Raw genomic sequence first — 18,978 nt, forward strand, 5'->3', positions numbered from 1 at the left:
GGCCTTTCACCCTCTGGGATTTCTTTTTTCACCTGTGGTAAACTGTTCCCAGTGTGATCTGCTTTTTGTTTTTCATTGAAGGATCTCCCTTTTCCCCAATTTCTATCCCTCATGGAAGGAAATTGCTGTCGGAAGCTAAACTTTGATTTATGCACTAATGTATATTCATCTGCCATCTCTACAGCTCTTCTAGCAGTTTGAACTTTCTGTTCCTCAACGTGAGTTCATATCATTTCTGGAAGTGAGTTTTTAAACTCCTCCAGCAGAATAATCTCTTTAAGATCCTCATATGTCTTTTCTATCTTTAATGCTCTCACACATCTATCCCAGTTGCTATATTCAATTCTTTTACACTTGACATAAGTCTGACCTGGTTCCTCCTTTATGTTTCTGAACCGTTGTCCATACTCTTTTGACACCAATTCATAGGCACTGAGAAGGTCTGTATGACATCTTCATAATCTCTTGACATCTCCCCTGACAGTGCTGCAAACACCTCACTAGCCCTGCCTACGAACTTGGTCTGAATTCACATGACCCACACAGCCTCTGCCCAGTCCATCAGCCTAGCCAGTTTCTCAAAGGAAATGAAAAAGTTTTCTCCATCCTTTTTATCGAATTTTGGTAATATTTGGACATATTTGTACATATCCCTACCAGGCTGTTGGCTACGATAAGTTTGCTCATCCTCACTTCTATCTTGTACTTTTCCTTCTGCCATTTGAAGTCTTTTTGCTTCAAGTTCCAGTTTCATCCTTTCCAACTCAGACATTCTTTCTCTTTCTTCTCTCTCTTTATCTTCTTACATGACTGTTCTTTCTCTTTTAACTCCAATTGTCTAATTTTCTCTAACACTTGCCTGTTTGTCTGGTATTACTTAAATGCTTGACCAACTCCATTACAATTTCATCTTTCCTCTTATCCATTGCTAAATCCAATTCTAGCCTGTTTGCTAAGTCTAAAATATATCTTTCTTTTGTCTTTCTAAACTCTCTTGGAAAATTTGGGAAGCATCTTCAAACCCCAGAACCTCTTTAGCAACGTTAAGAGCCATTTACCTCACTTGTGATTTAACCAACCACATGTAACCGAAATTAAACAGGTTTTTCTCACCTAAGTTTTATTTAAAGATCTACACACTAATCCCCAAGTCAGTTTAAATCTATCCAAATCCATCATATCCCATTATGAACCGGCCAGATCCTGGACTTGAGCCCTCAAACTGTTAGAAAGGGGAAGGTTGAACCTGTCTGATAAGCAAACTAAAACACAAGGCCCCAATCTGTTCTGGCAGGAGTAGAGATTCCCTTTTAATAATTAAACCCAAAACACCCAGAGAAGCTCACCTCACCTTTACAATCTGTTACAAAGAGTGGTTAAATGAAAGAAAATCCCTGATATTCACTTTATAAGTAACAATTAACAGTTTATTTATTTAACCCTAACAGTGAACAAATTAATACAATTGCTAACAAACTGAACAATTCCGCCTTAACTACTAACTATTCCCTAACTGATCTAAATTCTACTGGTATGCTGTTTCAATAAACACAAGTCCGACGTACATAAGTCCAAATAATAAGATAATATATTAAAAGTTAATCTCTCAAAGTCTACACACATTTCTTTTGCTGTTCTCAAGTTATAAACGCGTTTCCTCTGCTGATTCGGCTGTCAGGGATGCTTTCTCTGTGAAGTCTTCTGTGAGGACTCTTAGCTAGAAGTGCTGTGGTACCTTTTATGGATTGATGGTACTTTCTTAGAGAGCTTAGTGATTTCTTGTGAGTGCTAATACTTATTTCTCAGATGGTAGTTTGCTCTCACACCGATTTTCTAAAACCCTCTCCTTATATACCTTGCATGACATATCAATTTTCTTACAATAGCATTGGCCCAAGGTTGTCAAAACCATCAGATTTAAATTCAATTGGCTTTCAACCACTAAGTGCTTTGTTTAAATTAATCGGCTGATTCCTGCTGCTTGCCAAAACATCAAAACAAGCCTAAGGTTTCCAATCACACAGCCAATTGATACATGTTTGAATTTCAGAACTAGCTGTACATCTTCAGCTACATACAGACACATTTTTTTCTGTGTAAGTCTCTAAGCTTAGAAAAGCACTTTACCTCTCAAAGGAGCCACACACTCCTCTCCCTTATCATTTTTTTACAAACAAATTTTAGCTTCCTGCCTTCCAATTCACGATTAAGCTGCACAACTTCGTAACAATATTGATATGGTAACATTACTGTGCATACTCTGCTATTGCCTTTACATCCCTTTAGACAACCTGCCCAATAGTTTAGACTAACTCCATTTTAATAACAGTAATGATATTTACGTGTGTAAAAATTAATACAAAATGGTATTTAAACAGCAGTTCACAAAGATCAATTGAGAATTATATTTCTGCATTTATAGAAGGCATGGCTCATTCCTCATATTCACTCACTCACCTCCACCTGTACACCTTTCTCGTGTCCTACTTAGCCATTCTGCTTGGAGAATGACTCAAACCAATGTTCCTGCTTAGTTGTGCACTTGTAGCTAAATAGTTATCAGGAAGGTGCTGCACATGCAGAGTTCCTTTCTAAGATCCTGCACGCTGGATAATGTATGTCCCTGCTGGTTGTGATTTTGGTGGAGGACAAGTCCAGTAGATCAGTTGTCTAACTCTGGATCTTCCAATCCACTCCTGAAATCACTGCAATAATACAGACGGGATCACAGACGCCAGACTCTGTCGTCCATGTGCTATATGCAAATAAGTAATGAAGTTTCAATTGAACATTTTAAGATCTCGATTGACCCCACAATAACACTGACCATGCCACAATATGGTTGGCAGGTAGGAGTGGGCAGCGTATTTTTAAAAAAGATGTTTTTGAAACAGTGGGTACGATCTTTGAGGACCGCCGTTTATGCATCTGCAGCAACCACCACTACCACCCCCCGCCTCCGCTTGCTTCCACTCTGCCTGTTACTGCAAACCCGTCTCCCCCTGCACTGCTGCTCCCTAAGATATCTTATTCCTTCTTGGTCCGCCTTGCTGAAGAGCCAGCCTGATCTCTTCAGCACTTACTTTGGACTCCTGGCACAGCAAGTGGTACTCGCAAATCACATTGTCTAGCGTCTCTGTAGGGCAGGGTTTCCTCCCTGTTGTGGGGCAGAAGTCCCATGTTCCCCTTATTATACTTCCCACTGCATTATATCACTGCAGTGTGCAGGTCATTTTTGTCAGTCTGTTTCCAACTGACTCTTTAATTGGGGGGCGGGGTGGTGAAGGAGGAAGTGGGGAATCTGCCCACTACCTCCTGTGTGTAATAGTTGGCATAACTATATTTAAGGGTACCACACATTGAAACCATTAGGCTGCATACAGCAAGTTTAGAGGCAGTGTTTACTCTTCCATCCCCACCCCAAAACCTATAACTGCCAGAAAACCTATCCAAGTAAAGGCACAGCAAGTTCAGTCTCAAGCTTTGTGCCTTACTCATCCGCATTTGGCCTCAGTACCAGCTTTTCTGTATTCAGAAAATCAGGGACATAACCCAGGACCTTTAAAGATTATGAGTTCCAACTGTAAAAAAATCAGTAGTATATAAAACAGAACTTCTTTCTTAATCTTAATAAACAATAAGAAAAACTGGCAGAAATATAACCTACCAGTCTGTATTACGTTACAATCTAGCAAAGCTGGATAATACAAAGAAACAAAAAAGTGCTGGAGAAACTCAGCAGGTCTGGCAGCATCTGCAGAGAGAAGAATAGTTAACATTTCCAGTCCGGTGACCTTTCATCAGAATGAGGTAATGAATTCCTGATCAATAAATGTGAAATTTCTAGTTAAAGACTGCAGTTCAAAGCACAAGATGCTTTTTAAAGAAAAAGGTTTAGTGGATGTTATTGCATTGAATACTGTGTTATAAAATTTTAAAAGCAAGCCTGAGGTGGAGAGCTGAGAGACAGTAAAAAGGGTATTAACTGTACAATCATAACATTCTAACTTTGTCTATATATGATGAAAAGGTATTACTGTGATCTCACCAGTCTACAGCACTGGCAGCCTGTAACAACTCGGAATCTCTATAATAATGTAGAGATCTTTTTTCTGCTAATAGGTTTCTGCATGATGCATATCACTCTCTGCTGTGAAAAATTTCACTTTAAAGGGATTATTTTTGTGTTAATTTTTTTTTACAAGGTCAGGGAAACTGCTTAAGATACCCTTCATACTTTAAGCTGAGACATAAAAATAGGCGTCAATTCCAATACTTCAGTCTCCCTCCCCCGCTATCCCACTCCATGCAAAAAACGTTAGTATAAATATAGTATATAAATTGAGCCTGCCTGTTGTGCACTTTTTAACTTAATTCCACTCAACTGTCTGTACACGTTGAATCAAAACGAATGAGGAGTTCAGCACCAGACTCCTTAACACTGAAGATCACCTTAATTGCCTCAATTTTTATAATGGATTTTAAGAAAAGTAGTTGATGATAAATTAATAGCACTATCTGGTAGTATTTAGTGGATTAATTGGGTTTTTTTCATTTAATATAAATTTTATTGACTGTATAATCATTGAGCCACATAATTGAAAATTGAGTAACTACATTTCAGCCACAACAGTTACAGCAAAATCAGGCTCAAGAAACAGAGGACATCCATTTATATAGTGCATTTCACAGACCTGGGACTACTTAAAGCATTTCTCATATTATTTTTAAGTTCCAGTTCTGAAAGCAATTGTGGTAGTCAATTTCAGAGCAACCTTTTCCCTCAAAAAGATGAATCGCTAATCTGTTTCTAAGGTGCTGAAATCTACAAAACAGGACCATGATTTAAAGACTTGTACAAGAGGCAGTATTGCCCACAGTGGCCCACTTGATCCAAATTGAACCAAGGTATCAGAGCTAGATTTATGTGCCATGCCAGGATTTTTGTACAGAGTTTTTTATCTTAGTGGCATAACTACCAGTAATGACTGATGATGGTGTTTGAGACTACTCTAGGTTGTCAATCTCCCATCTTCTTTATTGACTCAAAGCTGCAGCTTGTTGGGAATTAAAACTGCAAGAGGAATTAATAACACTGACTGAACTTAATTTCCCCATTTCGCTGAGCAGGTTCCATTCATAGACCACAACTAAACGTTTTGGATCAATCTGCATTGAGTTACCTCCAATCTCTGAGGAATATCCTTGATTGTATCAATGGATGTTTTAATTTTCCACAACATTTATTACTCTAGATTTAGCCAATCAGTGAACAGAATTAATTGTGTTTCAATCTGAGCTACATTTCAAAAGTCTGGGTAGGAAAACGTGCTCGTCCACTGAGATTTCTGTTTCCCTCATGGCTTGTTTTCTCATTAAGTAGTTTTTAACATGTGAAGAAAGAGCATTTTTCCTTTTAATGTATTGCTTTTGTACAAGTTGTGATTTGCCTCTTCTGTGGTAAAATATGAGCAAGATTGCCGAAGGACACAGACAGGTTACTGGAATGGGCAGGTAGGTACCAAATACAGTTCAATGCAGAAGAGTGAGACATGGTACATTTTTACGAAATGTAAAAGATAATAGCTTTTACAAGTCCAAAAACAGAGATTTTAGATTTCAGATGTCAATATCTTTAAATGTGAAAGTATGAGATAAAAACATACAATTTTGGATTTTATGCTTAAGCACATTGCATATGGTAACAAGGAGCTGGTGCAAAATGTTGAAAGGTTGAATGGAGTTCTTGATGTTGGAGGAAGGATACTGGGAGAAAATGGATTATAGCAGATTTCTCCTGTTGAAGAGATAACATCATCACAGGCTCAGTGGGATGAATAACCTCATTTTCTGCTGGAGTTTTGTTTTTACAGTTTTGTGACTATCTTTATACCTGTTTTAATTTTTGTGGATGGATCCCTCACAGTAAAATTGGCAACATATTGAAGTGGTTAGTTAAGGATCAAAATCAGTAGATTATAAGTGATGGAAGCTGATGTATGTTTATATTAAATGAGAAACAGATTTGTCATTGAAGGAAGTGACTCTGTTACTGACTGGTTTAGTTATTGTCATGAGATAGTTTAAAGTTAGATTTTCCACTTTGTTGCTCCAGTTCTCAGATGATTAGTGGCCAGCTGACCAACCTGCAACTATTGTTTGTGCCAGGCAGCCCCATTATAAAGCTGTGGCAGAAGGCAAGCCTGAACTGAGCAGCTGCTTGAACCATGAAAATTACCAGACCAAAAATAAGAAGCAGATAGATCCCTGCATCGACTAAGCCACACCTTCCTTGGAAATCCTAAAGCTTTCTGGTACATTCCTGCTGTTACTTGGCTAGCAGTGCACTGAGGACTCCCAAAATATACTGAAACCTGGATACAAATGATTGATTTTTTTCATACATAAAACGAGGCAGTACCAAGGATAGAGACCCTCAAAGTCAGGATCACCTTCAGATCTCTTGCAGCCTGGAAGAAGAAATACTGTGGTCTACTGACCAGTTGAAGTGAGGCCCACATAAAGTTGTTGCCTTGGCCCAAGCTCCTAAAATCAGTCAAATAATTGTGATGAAGTTTGTCCACTTTTCATATGGAGGCAGCTTTACAGAGCTGGCTGGTGGGACTGGCAGAATATACTGCGGTAGCTGGTCTCTCCTTCTCCCAGCTGTATGGGGTATGCATTCATAGAGGCACTGGGTTCAATCAGTTGGCACTCTGCACTGTCCTGTTGACATTGGGAAGAGAATAAACACTAGAAAGTCATTTCTCTGCTAAGAGAATGATTACCATATTCATTTAGGTATCTTCCTTCTTATGTAGGCCTTATATGTAGGTGGTAGAAACATATTCCAGCATTGGAGCAGAGGGACGACTGGGAGAGGGAGAGATTTCTTTTGACCTTAAACACTATATCCTCATGATCGGATATTAAACAGCAGCTATTTACCCTGTTGGCAGCCCCACTTGTGAACTTTATGTAATTAGACATTGGTCATCTTTACACTAACAGTTAAGTCTGACAAAGTTGCAATTCAGACACATTTCCCCTTGATATCTAATTTGAACTGCCATTGGATCTGGAATTGGAGGTAGCATTATTGAGCACTTTGGCATTGTTGGGTTAGTGCTTGGTGTAAGTAAGCCTTGTCTCGCTGATTGATGTGAAATGTCTTATTCTCCACAGGAAAGACATTTGGATGTGTCACACAGAAGATTCCAACTACTCCCACTGATCGTTTGTCTCCAGGGACTTTCACATCCCTTCCGGCTGGCTACAACTTCTCTCTCTCTCTATCTCCCTCTCTCTCTCCAATAAGAAATCAAGATCTGCCAGCTAGATACTTCAAAATTTGAAAACTGCTGCGTTTTCACCAGAAATTAATTGCACGTTTGACCTCTAACCCAGATCCTCAGAAAACTCTTTCCAATTCTTAGAAAGATGAATTACCTGCGAAGACGCCTCTCTGACAGCAGTTTTGTAGCAAACTTGCCGAATGGTTACATGATGGACCTGCAGCGTCCCGATAGTTCGACCAGCTCACCAGTGTCCCCAGCCACAGAGCGCCGTCAGCCACCAGCTCCCTCGACAGGCTCCACCATTCTCAGCTCCATCTCCAATGCTGTGAAGCAGACAACAGCAGCTGCTGCGGGACTGGTGGAACAAACAGGAGCTGCACCCATAGCTGGACCCACAGCTCCTATCGTACGGAAACCAAAGATCCTGTTGGTTATTGATGACCCGCACACTGACTGGTAGGTGTTTGTGGGCTAGGTTAGCTTTTGGGTCCAGTTAATGGGAGAAAAGGTTGATTGGAATGGGGACCTGACAGCCGCAGTTGACAGTCAAGCAATATTTTTCCTGGGGCTCCGCTGTTTCAATATTCTAATAGATTCCCAGCCTTACCTCATTATACATTCTTGGCTGAGAGCTCTGACTCTCTGATTTCTTCTGTATAGTCTAGATCTCCACAAAATAGAGTTTTTAAGTGCTCTGAGTTTCTGCTTAAGGGTCTAGGTATACTTTTTGTTGGGCTGTAGAAAAAGACTTTTTTTTTAAAAAAAAAAGAGCATGGAAATGAATGAATAACTCTTTAAAAAGCCTTTTTGTGACGTCTTATTTCACTGTGGTGTTAATTGGTTCTATACAGTGGGTGAGTGGGCATGGAAAAATCATAGCTTGGCAAGGAGGGTCTGAGCAGTTTGATTTGACTTGGGATGCATGAACAAGACCTTTTTGTTCCCTCAGCCAGATTAATGTTCACCTTGGAATGGCCATATGTAGAAAGGTAACTTTATTAGAGATAAAGAAAGTACCTTGTCTCCTGAAAAAAATGATAATTAGTCTATTCATGACAACTCCTTCAATTTTCATAGTTCCCTCTGGGTACTATGTTTCTGAATGATATTACAAGAGGGTTGTGTAGGAGTTGGAGAGGGAAGCATACGTATTTTGGAAGAGGGGATGGAGGGAGGGCAGGTGAATGTGATAGAAGAGGAGGGAGATTTACGGCAATGAATCATAGCCCCAAACAACTCACAGACGTATTGAACTTTTAAGTAAAATTGGTTGTTTTGCTTTTTTTAAAAAAAAGAAACATACATTCTCAGCCAGCCCTGACTTATGTTTCAGTATCTGGAAAATTCCTGTATGGATTATACTTTGTTTTGAGAGAGAGCATGGAATGTTGCACTTGGAAGGGTGTCAAGGAATTTCAAAGACATGTTTGATAGGAAGAAATACCATATAAAATCCTGAACCATTTCCTGTGAGTCACATCCCCAATCTTTGAACATAATATGTTTTTAAAAAAGCAGTCTGGAGAAAAGATGTGTCTGTGCTTTTTCTGCCAGGAAAAAAACACAAGAAGGTTTTCAAACTGATCTACAGTTCTGTGTATGTGTGTGACAGTCTGGAGTTCTCATGCTCTGTGTGTGTGTGTGTGTGTGTGTGTGTGCGCGTGTGCGTGTGCGTGCGTCCCTCTCCATCTGATTGCAAAGCTGGGCAACTCCTCTGTACGTCTGCAGAACCCAAAATCTCCAAACCAACTTCTTATCGGTGAGGCAATGGCCTGGTATTATCATCACTGTACTGTTACTCCAAAGACTCAGTTGACATTCTGGACACCTGGGTTTGAATCCCACCATAGCAGATGGTGGAATTTGAATGGAATAAAAATCTGGAATTATGAATCTAATGATGACCATGATTCCATTGTTGATGGTTGGAAAAACCCATCTGGTTCACTAATGTCCTTTAGGAAGGTAACTATCGTCCTTATCTGGTCTGACCTACATGTGACTCCAGACCCACAGCAATGTGGTTAGCTCTTAACTACCCAGGGATGAGCAATGAATGCTGACTTAGCCAGTGATGCGCTCATTCCATGAATGAAGTTTAAAATAAACTGTTAAACTATAATACTCCACCAGAACCACTCAACTCAACATTGCACCGGCTACTTCACACAGACAAACCAAACACTGATTCATGTATCCTTCTAACAGTTCTCTTTTTACTCACTTTCTTTTAATCTGCATGTACATTGTTTTTTTCACATTTTAGTAGCTAATAAAATTACATTTTAACTCAAAAAGAAACTCGATAAATTGATTCCTTTTCAAACACAAGTACATAAGAATTGGTAGAAGTGTCCACAAGGGAAGCAAACCCTCTATTTGAAGTTAATCTTGTTGTGACCTGCACAGCGGTGGGACTGAATAGGGAAGGGAATTCAGCTCCTTGCTGGCCACCTGGCATCCTAATGAGTTAGAGACCATTGTCCGGCGACTGTTCAGAACAGGAGGGAAGGAAAGTTTTAGAGTGTGAGACAGAGTGGGAGTTCCCACATGCACAAGAGGGAGCAGGATGCTCATGAGAAAGGGCAGATGAGTGTGCATGTGCGATAGGGAGTGGACGTGTGCAAGCAAGAAAGTATATGATTTAGCATGGGGTCTTCAGTTCTTAAGACAAGCTCAGGCCAGACATCTAGTTGACTTTTAAGCAATGTTTAAGTAATTTGTATTTTAGTAAGTTACACATAACAATAAGGCAGCAAAGTAAACATATTCTGACTTGCATTAATTCCAACTATTGAGGAAAGTCTTATGACATGACTACAGAAGTCTCGTGTCACCTACCTCAAAGATTTTTCTATGTATTCATTAAATCCAATCTCTACACTGTGGCCCCACAGGTCACAGCAATGGAGGTGGCAGCATCTTGGCAGTGTTAGCTCAGATCACTGCAGAGCCTCAGGGGAAGCTGGAGAGATTCCACAAACTGACCTTTTGCACTTCCACCTACACTCTCTTTCCACCCATTTCCCAGACTGCAGCTATGAAATTGAGCCTTGCTCAGCATGTTGATGTCAATACATTACCATGGCAAAACATTGTGATAAAGAGGTAGCAGGGCAGGAAAGTGGTTTGAGTTCAGCAATACCACGGGACATCTAGAGTGAGAGGAACAAATCACAGAATCAAAGAATCCCAACAGTGTGGAAGCAGGCCATTCGGACCATCTAATCCACACTGACCCTCGAAAGACCCACCCAGAGCCACCCCCTACCCTGTCTCTGTAACCCTACATTTCCCAGGGCTAATCCACTGAGCCAGCACATCCATGGACACAATGGGCAATTTAGCATGGTCCGTACACCTAGAATCTTTGGATTGTGAGAGGAAACCGGAGCACCTGGAGGAAACACAAACGGACAAGGGGAGAATGTGCAAACTCCACACAGACGGTCACCTGAGGTTGGAACTGAACCCGGGTCCCTGATGCATTGAGGCAGCAGTACTAAACACTGAACCACCATGCCGCAAAATGCTAGGCCATCTACCAATTGCCCATCCCTATTCTCCTCACCCATCCCAACATTAGGGATTTATAAATTGGAGAATATGGACCATAAGCTGTGAGTCTATTCAAAACTGGAAGCTTTTGGTGCCTTTCATTTATGGTTTGTCCAAATGTTACAGGGCAGGGCAAATGGGGATTGAGTGGAACAGCTGCAGTCAGTTTCAGTAGTCCTGATGGAGTAGGTCCAGAGATGCTACATATTACATCCAATAGCCAGTGGAATCTACGCACAGCAACCTTTGAGGGCATGCAAGGAGATAACATCTGCTATAAGGGCATGCAGGGGACTGTCAAAGGTCATGGGTTAAATGTAGGAAGCGGTTGCATAAGCCATTGTACTCTGGCAAGGTGAATATTTATCAGAAGTGCGCAGGTCCAAGTGATGGTTCAAATCTGAATGCTATAGACAAGGTGAAAAGCATGACACATACCTCTGCCATGCAACACACTGTAATGTGGTAGTGATGTGATATTCCACTGTGATGCATTGCCAAATTCAACAGATTTGACCCTGTCCTATTGGGCTAACATCACTCTGTTTTATTTGCACACCAGGGAGATGCCCTGTGGATAGGTCTACAAGCCTACTGGTGATTAGTAACTTTGAGGAGGCAGTCATGGTGATAGGCAGTAATGAACACTACCATGTCTCAAATGTATGACCTCTGGCCATGGGATGGCGGCCTATAAGTGGCCTCGTACATGGAGAGACATGTTAGATATCACTGAGAGGATGCATGAGCAGTGTAGCTCTATGCAAAGTATACCAGGTTCATTCCATAGTCCGGAGAAGCCCGCTCACAGCATTGCCACTGACATGTATGGAATACATGAGGAGCTATATTTCCTTAACATACAACGGTTGCTAGAATCAATGATGTTGCACCCCAACAGCAAGCCCCAGCTATGCCACTTAATGTCTGTGGAGGTTAGGGAGGAGGATGAAAGTTCTGAGAACATCTTAGCACTGTCACCTTACAACTCGCCAGCCCGTTTGCCAGAACCCACGTCTGTTCTGCTTGTCCCAGAGCCAATGCTGCCTGCACGGAATTGCAGAGGATGCTACCTACGGTCTCCGGTGTGTTTTTACATGATAAGGCGAGCTGCTACATAACTGAATGCCACAAAGCATGAGAGGTGAACAGGCTGCCTTCATCTTGGTGATGGGTTCCCTTTTCTTTCCATTACCTATCACTTCATATACAACATAATGAATCACACAAAAGCAGAACACATCTCTTTTGACAATAGTGATCACTGTTGCCAAAAGTGTTGTGGTCTGCTTTTGTACACTAGCACCATCAGCGGGAATGTTTACAGAGCGACGAGGTTCTGAACATTAACACTGAAGACTGCATCTTGCAGCCGAACTGTCATTGACACCATCAGGAACAAGGCTGTGTCCGTACACAATCAGCAGAGGAAAGCTGCTTCCTTCTCCAGACCTTTAGCGAAGGTTGTTGCACACCAAGGGTTGCAGATTGAGATGCACCCTGTGGCATTTCTTATCCATCAACAATGATCTTTAAGGGAGGATCAATATTCAGATTTGGTCTCCAGTCCAGTTTTTGAGGTTCACCTCAGCCTTGAGTGATCTGTCACTGGCTGCCATCAGTACTAGTTTTTACACAGTGAGTGACGTGGATTTTGTGTGTGCCAAGATGCCATTTATCCTCCAGGGAGGCACCCTTGTGTGATTTCTCCACAACAAATATTGACTTTCTCATTAGGGTGCTGGAGGCTGGAGGGGGGTTGGTCATAGCGAGGTAAAATGTTTGCCAGTATGACATGTTACAAATGTGGAAGTTAGTAGAAGTTGTTGTTCTAACACATGTGGTGTCCCCTGCACCATTTTTGGTCACTGCAGTACTGTTAGCACATTTGGTCAAACTCTCATACCCTCACCTTTCAGCCTGCTCCCATCCCACATGAACATTGTACCCTTGTATTACCCATAGCCCTTTGATCAGGCTGAATAAAGGGTCACCATGTAAAGTTATTCATAGTCAAATGAGTTGAATGGTAATCACTCAACTATCCTGTACAAATATGCAATGTAAGATGAAGTTCACTCAGCCCCTGTTTATAAAATAGTCATATTATAATATTGTGTTTAAGAAAAAATCGAAGTGTTTACTTCCAGTGAAGTGGCTACTGTACCTTACAGTTGCCTGCCCTGTCTTCATCCTGCTGTCCTCCACAGTATAAAGTTTCTGATGGTCTGCATTTCTCACTTGAATTAATCTATTAAAGGACCCAGTTGTTTTCAGCAGCTTGTTGTAGAGTCCATTTCACAAAATACATCTGCATAAACAAAATAACCTTCATACTAGACAGACTGACGAAGATCAGACCATCCTGTGTTTATTACTGAAAAGACATATCCAGTTGCTTGGGTTGGATGCCTAGCAAACACTAAACAAGCTCAAACTGCCTTTGTCAGATCTGAGTGTCCTGCTAACTTATTGCCTATTTCGTAAAAGTTCTGCAAATTTCAAACATATACTTTGAGTGTGCCACTTATGTGTAGGGAGATTTTTGGTTTTACATTTGACATTTGATCAAGACCGCAATCTAACTTAGGCTGGGAATCCATGTGTGCTAATACCACGGTTGCTTTGTATATTATCCCACACTGATGTAGTTCTCAACAGGGCTCACTAAAGCAATTCATTGCACTTAAAGGCAGATTTCCAATGCCCTGAGTAATTTTGAAATGTTGAGAAAAACATCTTGGCTGCATTGTGAAGATTGATTTCCTTAATTTTCCTACTCTCAACCAAAGACTGCGGTAGGCTCTCTGTGCGTCTGTCTCTCTGAGCCTCTCTGCCACATTACCTTGGAGAAATGAATATGCAGTTCAGCTTCTGTCATTGATGAGTCATTGTTCACAATTGTCCCTATCATCTTCTGAATTGTCGCTTTTGCGAAATAGCAAAAGACAGACATAGATTCATACAGGGCTCATTAAAGACATCTCCAGTATTAATCTTGAACCCATTTAAAAATCAACAAAATTTCAGTCTTGTGTTGGTTTGAGAATAGCTCTAGCAATTTGAAGCACAGTAGTTAAGGTCAATATATCAGCAGACGGCTTGTAAATTTCAACGTGAAAGTGGAAATGTGAAGTTATTTTGAAATTTTCATGGTAAAAGTCTTCAGGTCAATTGAAAGACAGTCAGCTGCCAGCTGCAGAGAGTTACAAGCGGTGTGTGAGTAATGGTAACAAAACAAAGCTCTCTTTCCGTGCTTTCACTTGTGGTTGCCGGCGAATGTTGTTTTTTCCATTGTGTTTAGCACCACCAAAGTTTGTAATGCTGACTTTGTGAAGCCCAACAAGCTGTTCACTAGGACAGCATTCCTCGATCAATTGATGGAGAAATTCATGCTGCACATCCAAATTTTTTTCCTGGTACAGATGAAAACTTGATCATTTATCTGCTTGCCTTCAATATAGAAGTGAATAGTTGCCGCAATCAGAGATTTTTGTTTAAATCTAAGCATGGTAAAATGAATGTTTCACCAAATCACACTGCAGTACTTTCGTTCATAACGAAGTTGAAATGTTGCAAGTTGTTGTCTCAGATTTTGTGTGTGCAAGAGGATACATGTGTTGATAAAGTTTTTTGAGCAATTGAAAGGTGCCATCACAGGATTTGAAAGTGTACCCATAGTACATCGTTGTAAGCAAGCAGTGCCTTATTTTGCTTACCAATAAAATCCAAAACATTTGGAGTTGCACACTTACTTTTGTCAAGCACCTTTGTAAGTTTTTTTCCCGAAGATGCTAGGTAATGCAGTTGTTCTGTGGTGTGCAGATGTTTTGTTAACATTCTAGGCAACATCATCAGTGCGGCCTCTAATCAAAGCATTGGTGTTCTGCTCTGTTCTGAATTTATATGATCCTCGGGTGTGATGGTGTTGACACTTCTGGTTCTGTTTTTGTTTTGGCTCAGCAAGCTGACAAACAACTGCATCCACAACCCGAGCCACGAATTTTTGCAAAGATGCTGGGTAATGTCCTTATAACCATCATGAGGGCCTGGAAACTATGCTGCGCACTTTGACATATAATCCTACTCACTTGACTGTTGCCAGTGGCTGAAGAGTCATTCTTCAAAAAGTTGACTTAGCTTTGGTCATCATTACAAGAGTGTACTTGACTTTGAGATTTTTTTTGGTTGAACTAACCGCACATGATTACAATCCTTGCAATTCTTTCTGCAGGGCACTAATACAGCTTGTTCAGTGCAATTGCTTCCGCAGCCACCAGATATAAATTTGATCACTATAAATATTCCATCCTAGAAAGTGGTGGAATTTGGGTCATGTCCTTCCTACATTAAATTCCCATCTGTTACACTTTTGTCCATTCATTCAACCTATGTATACCCCTTTGCAGATTCCATACATCGTCATTACAGCAAACCCTGCCACTTATGTTTGTATGATTGGCAAATTTGGATGCATACACTCTGGCCTTCCTCCAAGTCAGTAATATAGGTAATAAATCATTAAGGCCAGAGGACTGATCAATGTATCACTTCACGCGTTACATCTTTCCAATCTGAAAAAGACCTTCTGTCTTCTGTGTGTTAACCAATCGTCAATCCATGCTAATATATTACTCCAAATACTGTGAACTCCAGTCTTTTGCAATAAGTTTTTAAGTGGTGCCTTTATTGAATGCCTTCTAGAAATCCAAATACAATGCATCTACAGGTTCCCCTTTATCAACTCAATTTGTTATATCCTCAAAGAAATTGAGCAACTTTGTCCAACATTATTTCCTTTCACAAAACCATGCTGACAATATTTGGATGCATTAACTTTTCTAAATGTCTTGCTGTTTCTTCCTTAATATACTGTAACAGTTCACCATGACAGACGTTAGGCTAACTGGTTTTTAGTTTCCCAGTTTCTGTCTTCCTCCCTTCGTGTACAGTGGCATCACGTTGGCAGTTTTCCAATCTGCTGGAACTCTCCCGGAATCTAGTGATTCCTGGAATGAAGATGCAAGTCTGCTTTTTAAGAAAAAACTGAATTTACAATGAGGCATACATGCAGCTCTTTAAACATATGACATATAGTTACCTTAGCAAGTGAGTGTGTACAAGAGTGTATGAGAAAGATGTGTGTGTCATTGCAAGTATGTGTATACAAGTGTGAGGTGTTTTTGTGCATGTATGTTAATTTACAATAATCTGCATTTGAGTACAAGAGATTGCAAGCTCTGTGTGTGTATGTATGTGAAAGACCACCTGTGATCTCAAGAATGTGTGTGTGTATGTATGTATATATATATATCTATATCTATATATATATATATATATATATATATACAAGTTGTGTATGTGAGTACAAATCTACAAGTGTGAGCATGTGTATATGTGTGCAAGCTTGAGAAGATGTGAGTGAGATGTGTGTGTGTGTGCATGAGAGCGAGTGCCACAAAAATGCTGCTGTTTTGGAACCATTGGTTGAATATGATATGACAGTGATTTATTGTAAACGTAATTGCTGTGTGAATAGGGTTATTATGTGGAGTTCCTCTGAGCTCTCTCGGGAAACTCTGCTATTCAAACATTGAAAGTTATAATCACATATTATCACACTGCAATTCCCAGCATGTAGATTTCCACAGAACTAATAACTGAAATGAGATATTAAAGCAATTTTTCTTATTTATTGTCATAAATGTGCACTCCTGGCAGTTGCTGTGTGCTGCTAAAAACTACATTTAATGAATTTTTGAAGTCTATGGGCTTCTATTAGCTGATTATAGTTTGAAGTGAATGACCAGCTTCAGTCCTACTAAGTGGATTCTGTCTGATTAATGATTGATTTGGGCTGTGATTGCTATGTCCCTCAGGCTGCAGGTCAATAGGGACATGGACAACAGACAAGAAAGAAGCAAAGCTGTGTACCAATGGACAGGAGGGCTGCTCTCAATGGAAGGCTGTATGAGGCAGGGGCATTCTAACAGCAGCTCTTCTACTCAGCTTGACTGGTTACCATGTCAAAGGTGACTAGGGTTCACCAAGGGGCAGTCGCTGAACTGTGCCGTCTCCTCAACCAGACCTGCAACCATGGAGCAGACCAAGAACAGTGCTTTCTGTCACCAATGCTCCCATTTTTTTTACAGCTTGCAATTGAAAGAATTTTCTGCACGCCCAGCACTGAATGTTAGAGAGGCAGTCTGATAATTTAACAGTAATGACGGATTTGGGAGAGATGGAGGTGAGGTTGAATGTTGCCAGTGTACATGTGAAAACTAACATTATACTGTTGCCTCGGATCCCCTGGGCCCTTACCTTTTGGGGCTAGCCTTCCATGTGGGCCTTTGTCAAAAGCTTTTCTGAAGTCCATGTAAATCACATCAACTGCATGACCCTCATCAATATGTTTAGTCATCTTTTAAAAAAACCGCAATTAAATTAATCTGACAGATCTCATTCTAACAAATCTGTACTGATTATCCCTGATCAATCCCTGCCTTTCCAAAAATATTGATTAATCCTGTCCCTCAGAATGTTTTCCAGTAATTTCCTACAAGTGATGTCAAATTAACTGGTCTGTAATTACCTGGCCTATCCCTGTTGTCCTTCTTGAACGAAGGAACCACATTAGCTATCCTCCAGTCATCTAGCACTTCGCCTGTGGTAAGTGAAGTATTAAATATCTCCACCAGAGCCCCAGCAATCTCCTCCTTTGTCTCCTAAAGCAGCCTAGGTACATCTTGTGGAGATTTATGTAGCTTTATGCCTGCTAAAACATCTAATACCTTCTTCTTAAGGTGTTAATCTTAACATGTTCTGGAACCTCCCTTGTGGCAAGTCCTCCTTGGGTCTTTACCTCCTAACTCCCCAAAATCTGTCCACTGTCAACAAGGCAGGTGTCAGGAATGTGATGGATTGCTCTCCCTTTTCTGGATGAGTGCAGCTCCAACACTCAAGCTCAACATCATTTACAAAAAAGCCTGCTTGATTGGCAGCCCATTCACCCTTTTCACTCACTTCACCACTGACACACAGTGGCTGGCAATGTGCACCATGTATGAGGTGCACTGTAGTAACTCATCAAAAGCACCTTCCAAACCCGTGGTCTCTATACTCAGGCAAGGGCAGAAGATACAGGAAAACATCACTGCCTGCAAGTTCCCCTCTTAGCCATGCACCATCCTGACTTGGAACTAAATTACCTTTCTTCACTGTTGCTAGGTTAAAATACTGGATCTCCCTTCCTAACAGAACTGCGGGTGTACCTAATCCCTGTCAATCACAGTGTTCAACAAGGCAGCTCACCACCACCTTCTGAAAGGCAACTGGGAATGGCAAGAAATGCTGGCCCAGCCTATGTCACCCCGGCCCATGGGTGAATTAAAAAAAGTAACATTCTGAGTACAGTTAGATTGCAAAAAATGAAACTGACTGAAAACAGATTATGGAAGGGTGAGAGCTCTTGTAGGGCAGGAGTAGTTGTCCCTATCCCTAAGCAAGGAGGCACAGGTTCAAGTTCTAGTCCTGGCCCAGAGAAGTATAATCTAGACACTTCTGAGCAGGTTGGTCTGTAAGTATCTATAAGGGATAGTGGAAAGGCATTAGAGGAGGAAGTGGTGTGGCCAGCAGTGTGAAGGGCTGCAGATATTCTGAAAAGGGTGAAGACAGAAGGTTTGCAATTGTTTCAGACATACAGGGTCCCCTTGTGGCAGTAGCCAGTTGGTCTAAGGGTATGTTTCCTCCTTTAGGGATTGAGCCCTGATTGCTTGCCTTTGGTTTAGGACCCTCTTGTAATGCAATGATTGTGTCCCTATCCTTAGACCAAGAGACCCAGGTTCAAGTCCCATCTGCTCCAGAGGTGTGTAATAACATCTCTGAACAGGTTAATTAGAAAAATAGCTTAGGATACAAAGGGGCTCATGAGACATAGTGCTAGTGTCCCTACCTCTGAGCTAGGAATCCTGGGTTCAAGTCCCACCTGCCCAAGTGGTGTGTAAGAACATTCCTGAACAGGTTGATCGGGAAAAATACGAGCACATAGCACAGAGTGAAATTTAGGATGTGAACTGCATCAAAATAATGCCTGGGTCTCCTGAGCTGCAGCAAAGGTCTTTGA

At 41.0% G+C, this 18,978-nt stretch overlaps 2 protein-coding genes across 2 annotated transcripts in view; both read left to right on the top strand.

Moving 5' to 3' along the window:
• mcat (malonyl CoA:ACP acyltransferase (mitochondrial)) overlaps positions 1-7,422 on the top strand; it is a 91,562-nt gene extending 84,140 nt beyond the window's left edge. Inside the window, exon 5 of the mRNA XM_048607624.1 lies at positions 7,186-7,422. Within this exon, the coding sequence (XP_048463581.1) occupies positions 7,186-7,317 (132 nt within the window). The 3' untranslated portion in view covers positions 7,318-7,422. The remainder of the gene's footprint in view (positions 1-7,185) is intronic.
• Positions 7,328-18,978, top strand: part of LOC109931766 (synapsin-3-like) — a 201,409-nt gene continuing 189,758 nt past the window's right edge. Inside the window, exon 1 of the mRNA XM_048607621.1 lies at positions 7,328-7,754. Coding sequence (XP_048463578.1) covers positions 7,441-7,754 — 314 coding nt within the window. The 5' untranslated portion in view covers positions 7,328-7,440. The remainder of the gene's footprint in view (positions 7,755-18,978) is intronic.

The sequence above is a fragment of the Rhincodon typus genome, chromosome 18 (assembly GCF_021869965.1).
Source record: "Rhincodon typus isolate 14 chromosome 18, sRhiTyp1.1, whole genome shotgun sequence".
Taxonomy (NCBI): domain Eukaryota; kingdom Metazoa; phylum Chordata; class Chondrichthyes; order Orectolobiformes; family Rhincodontidae; genus Rhincodon; species Rhincodon typus.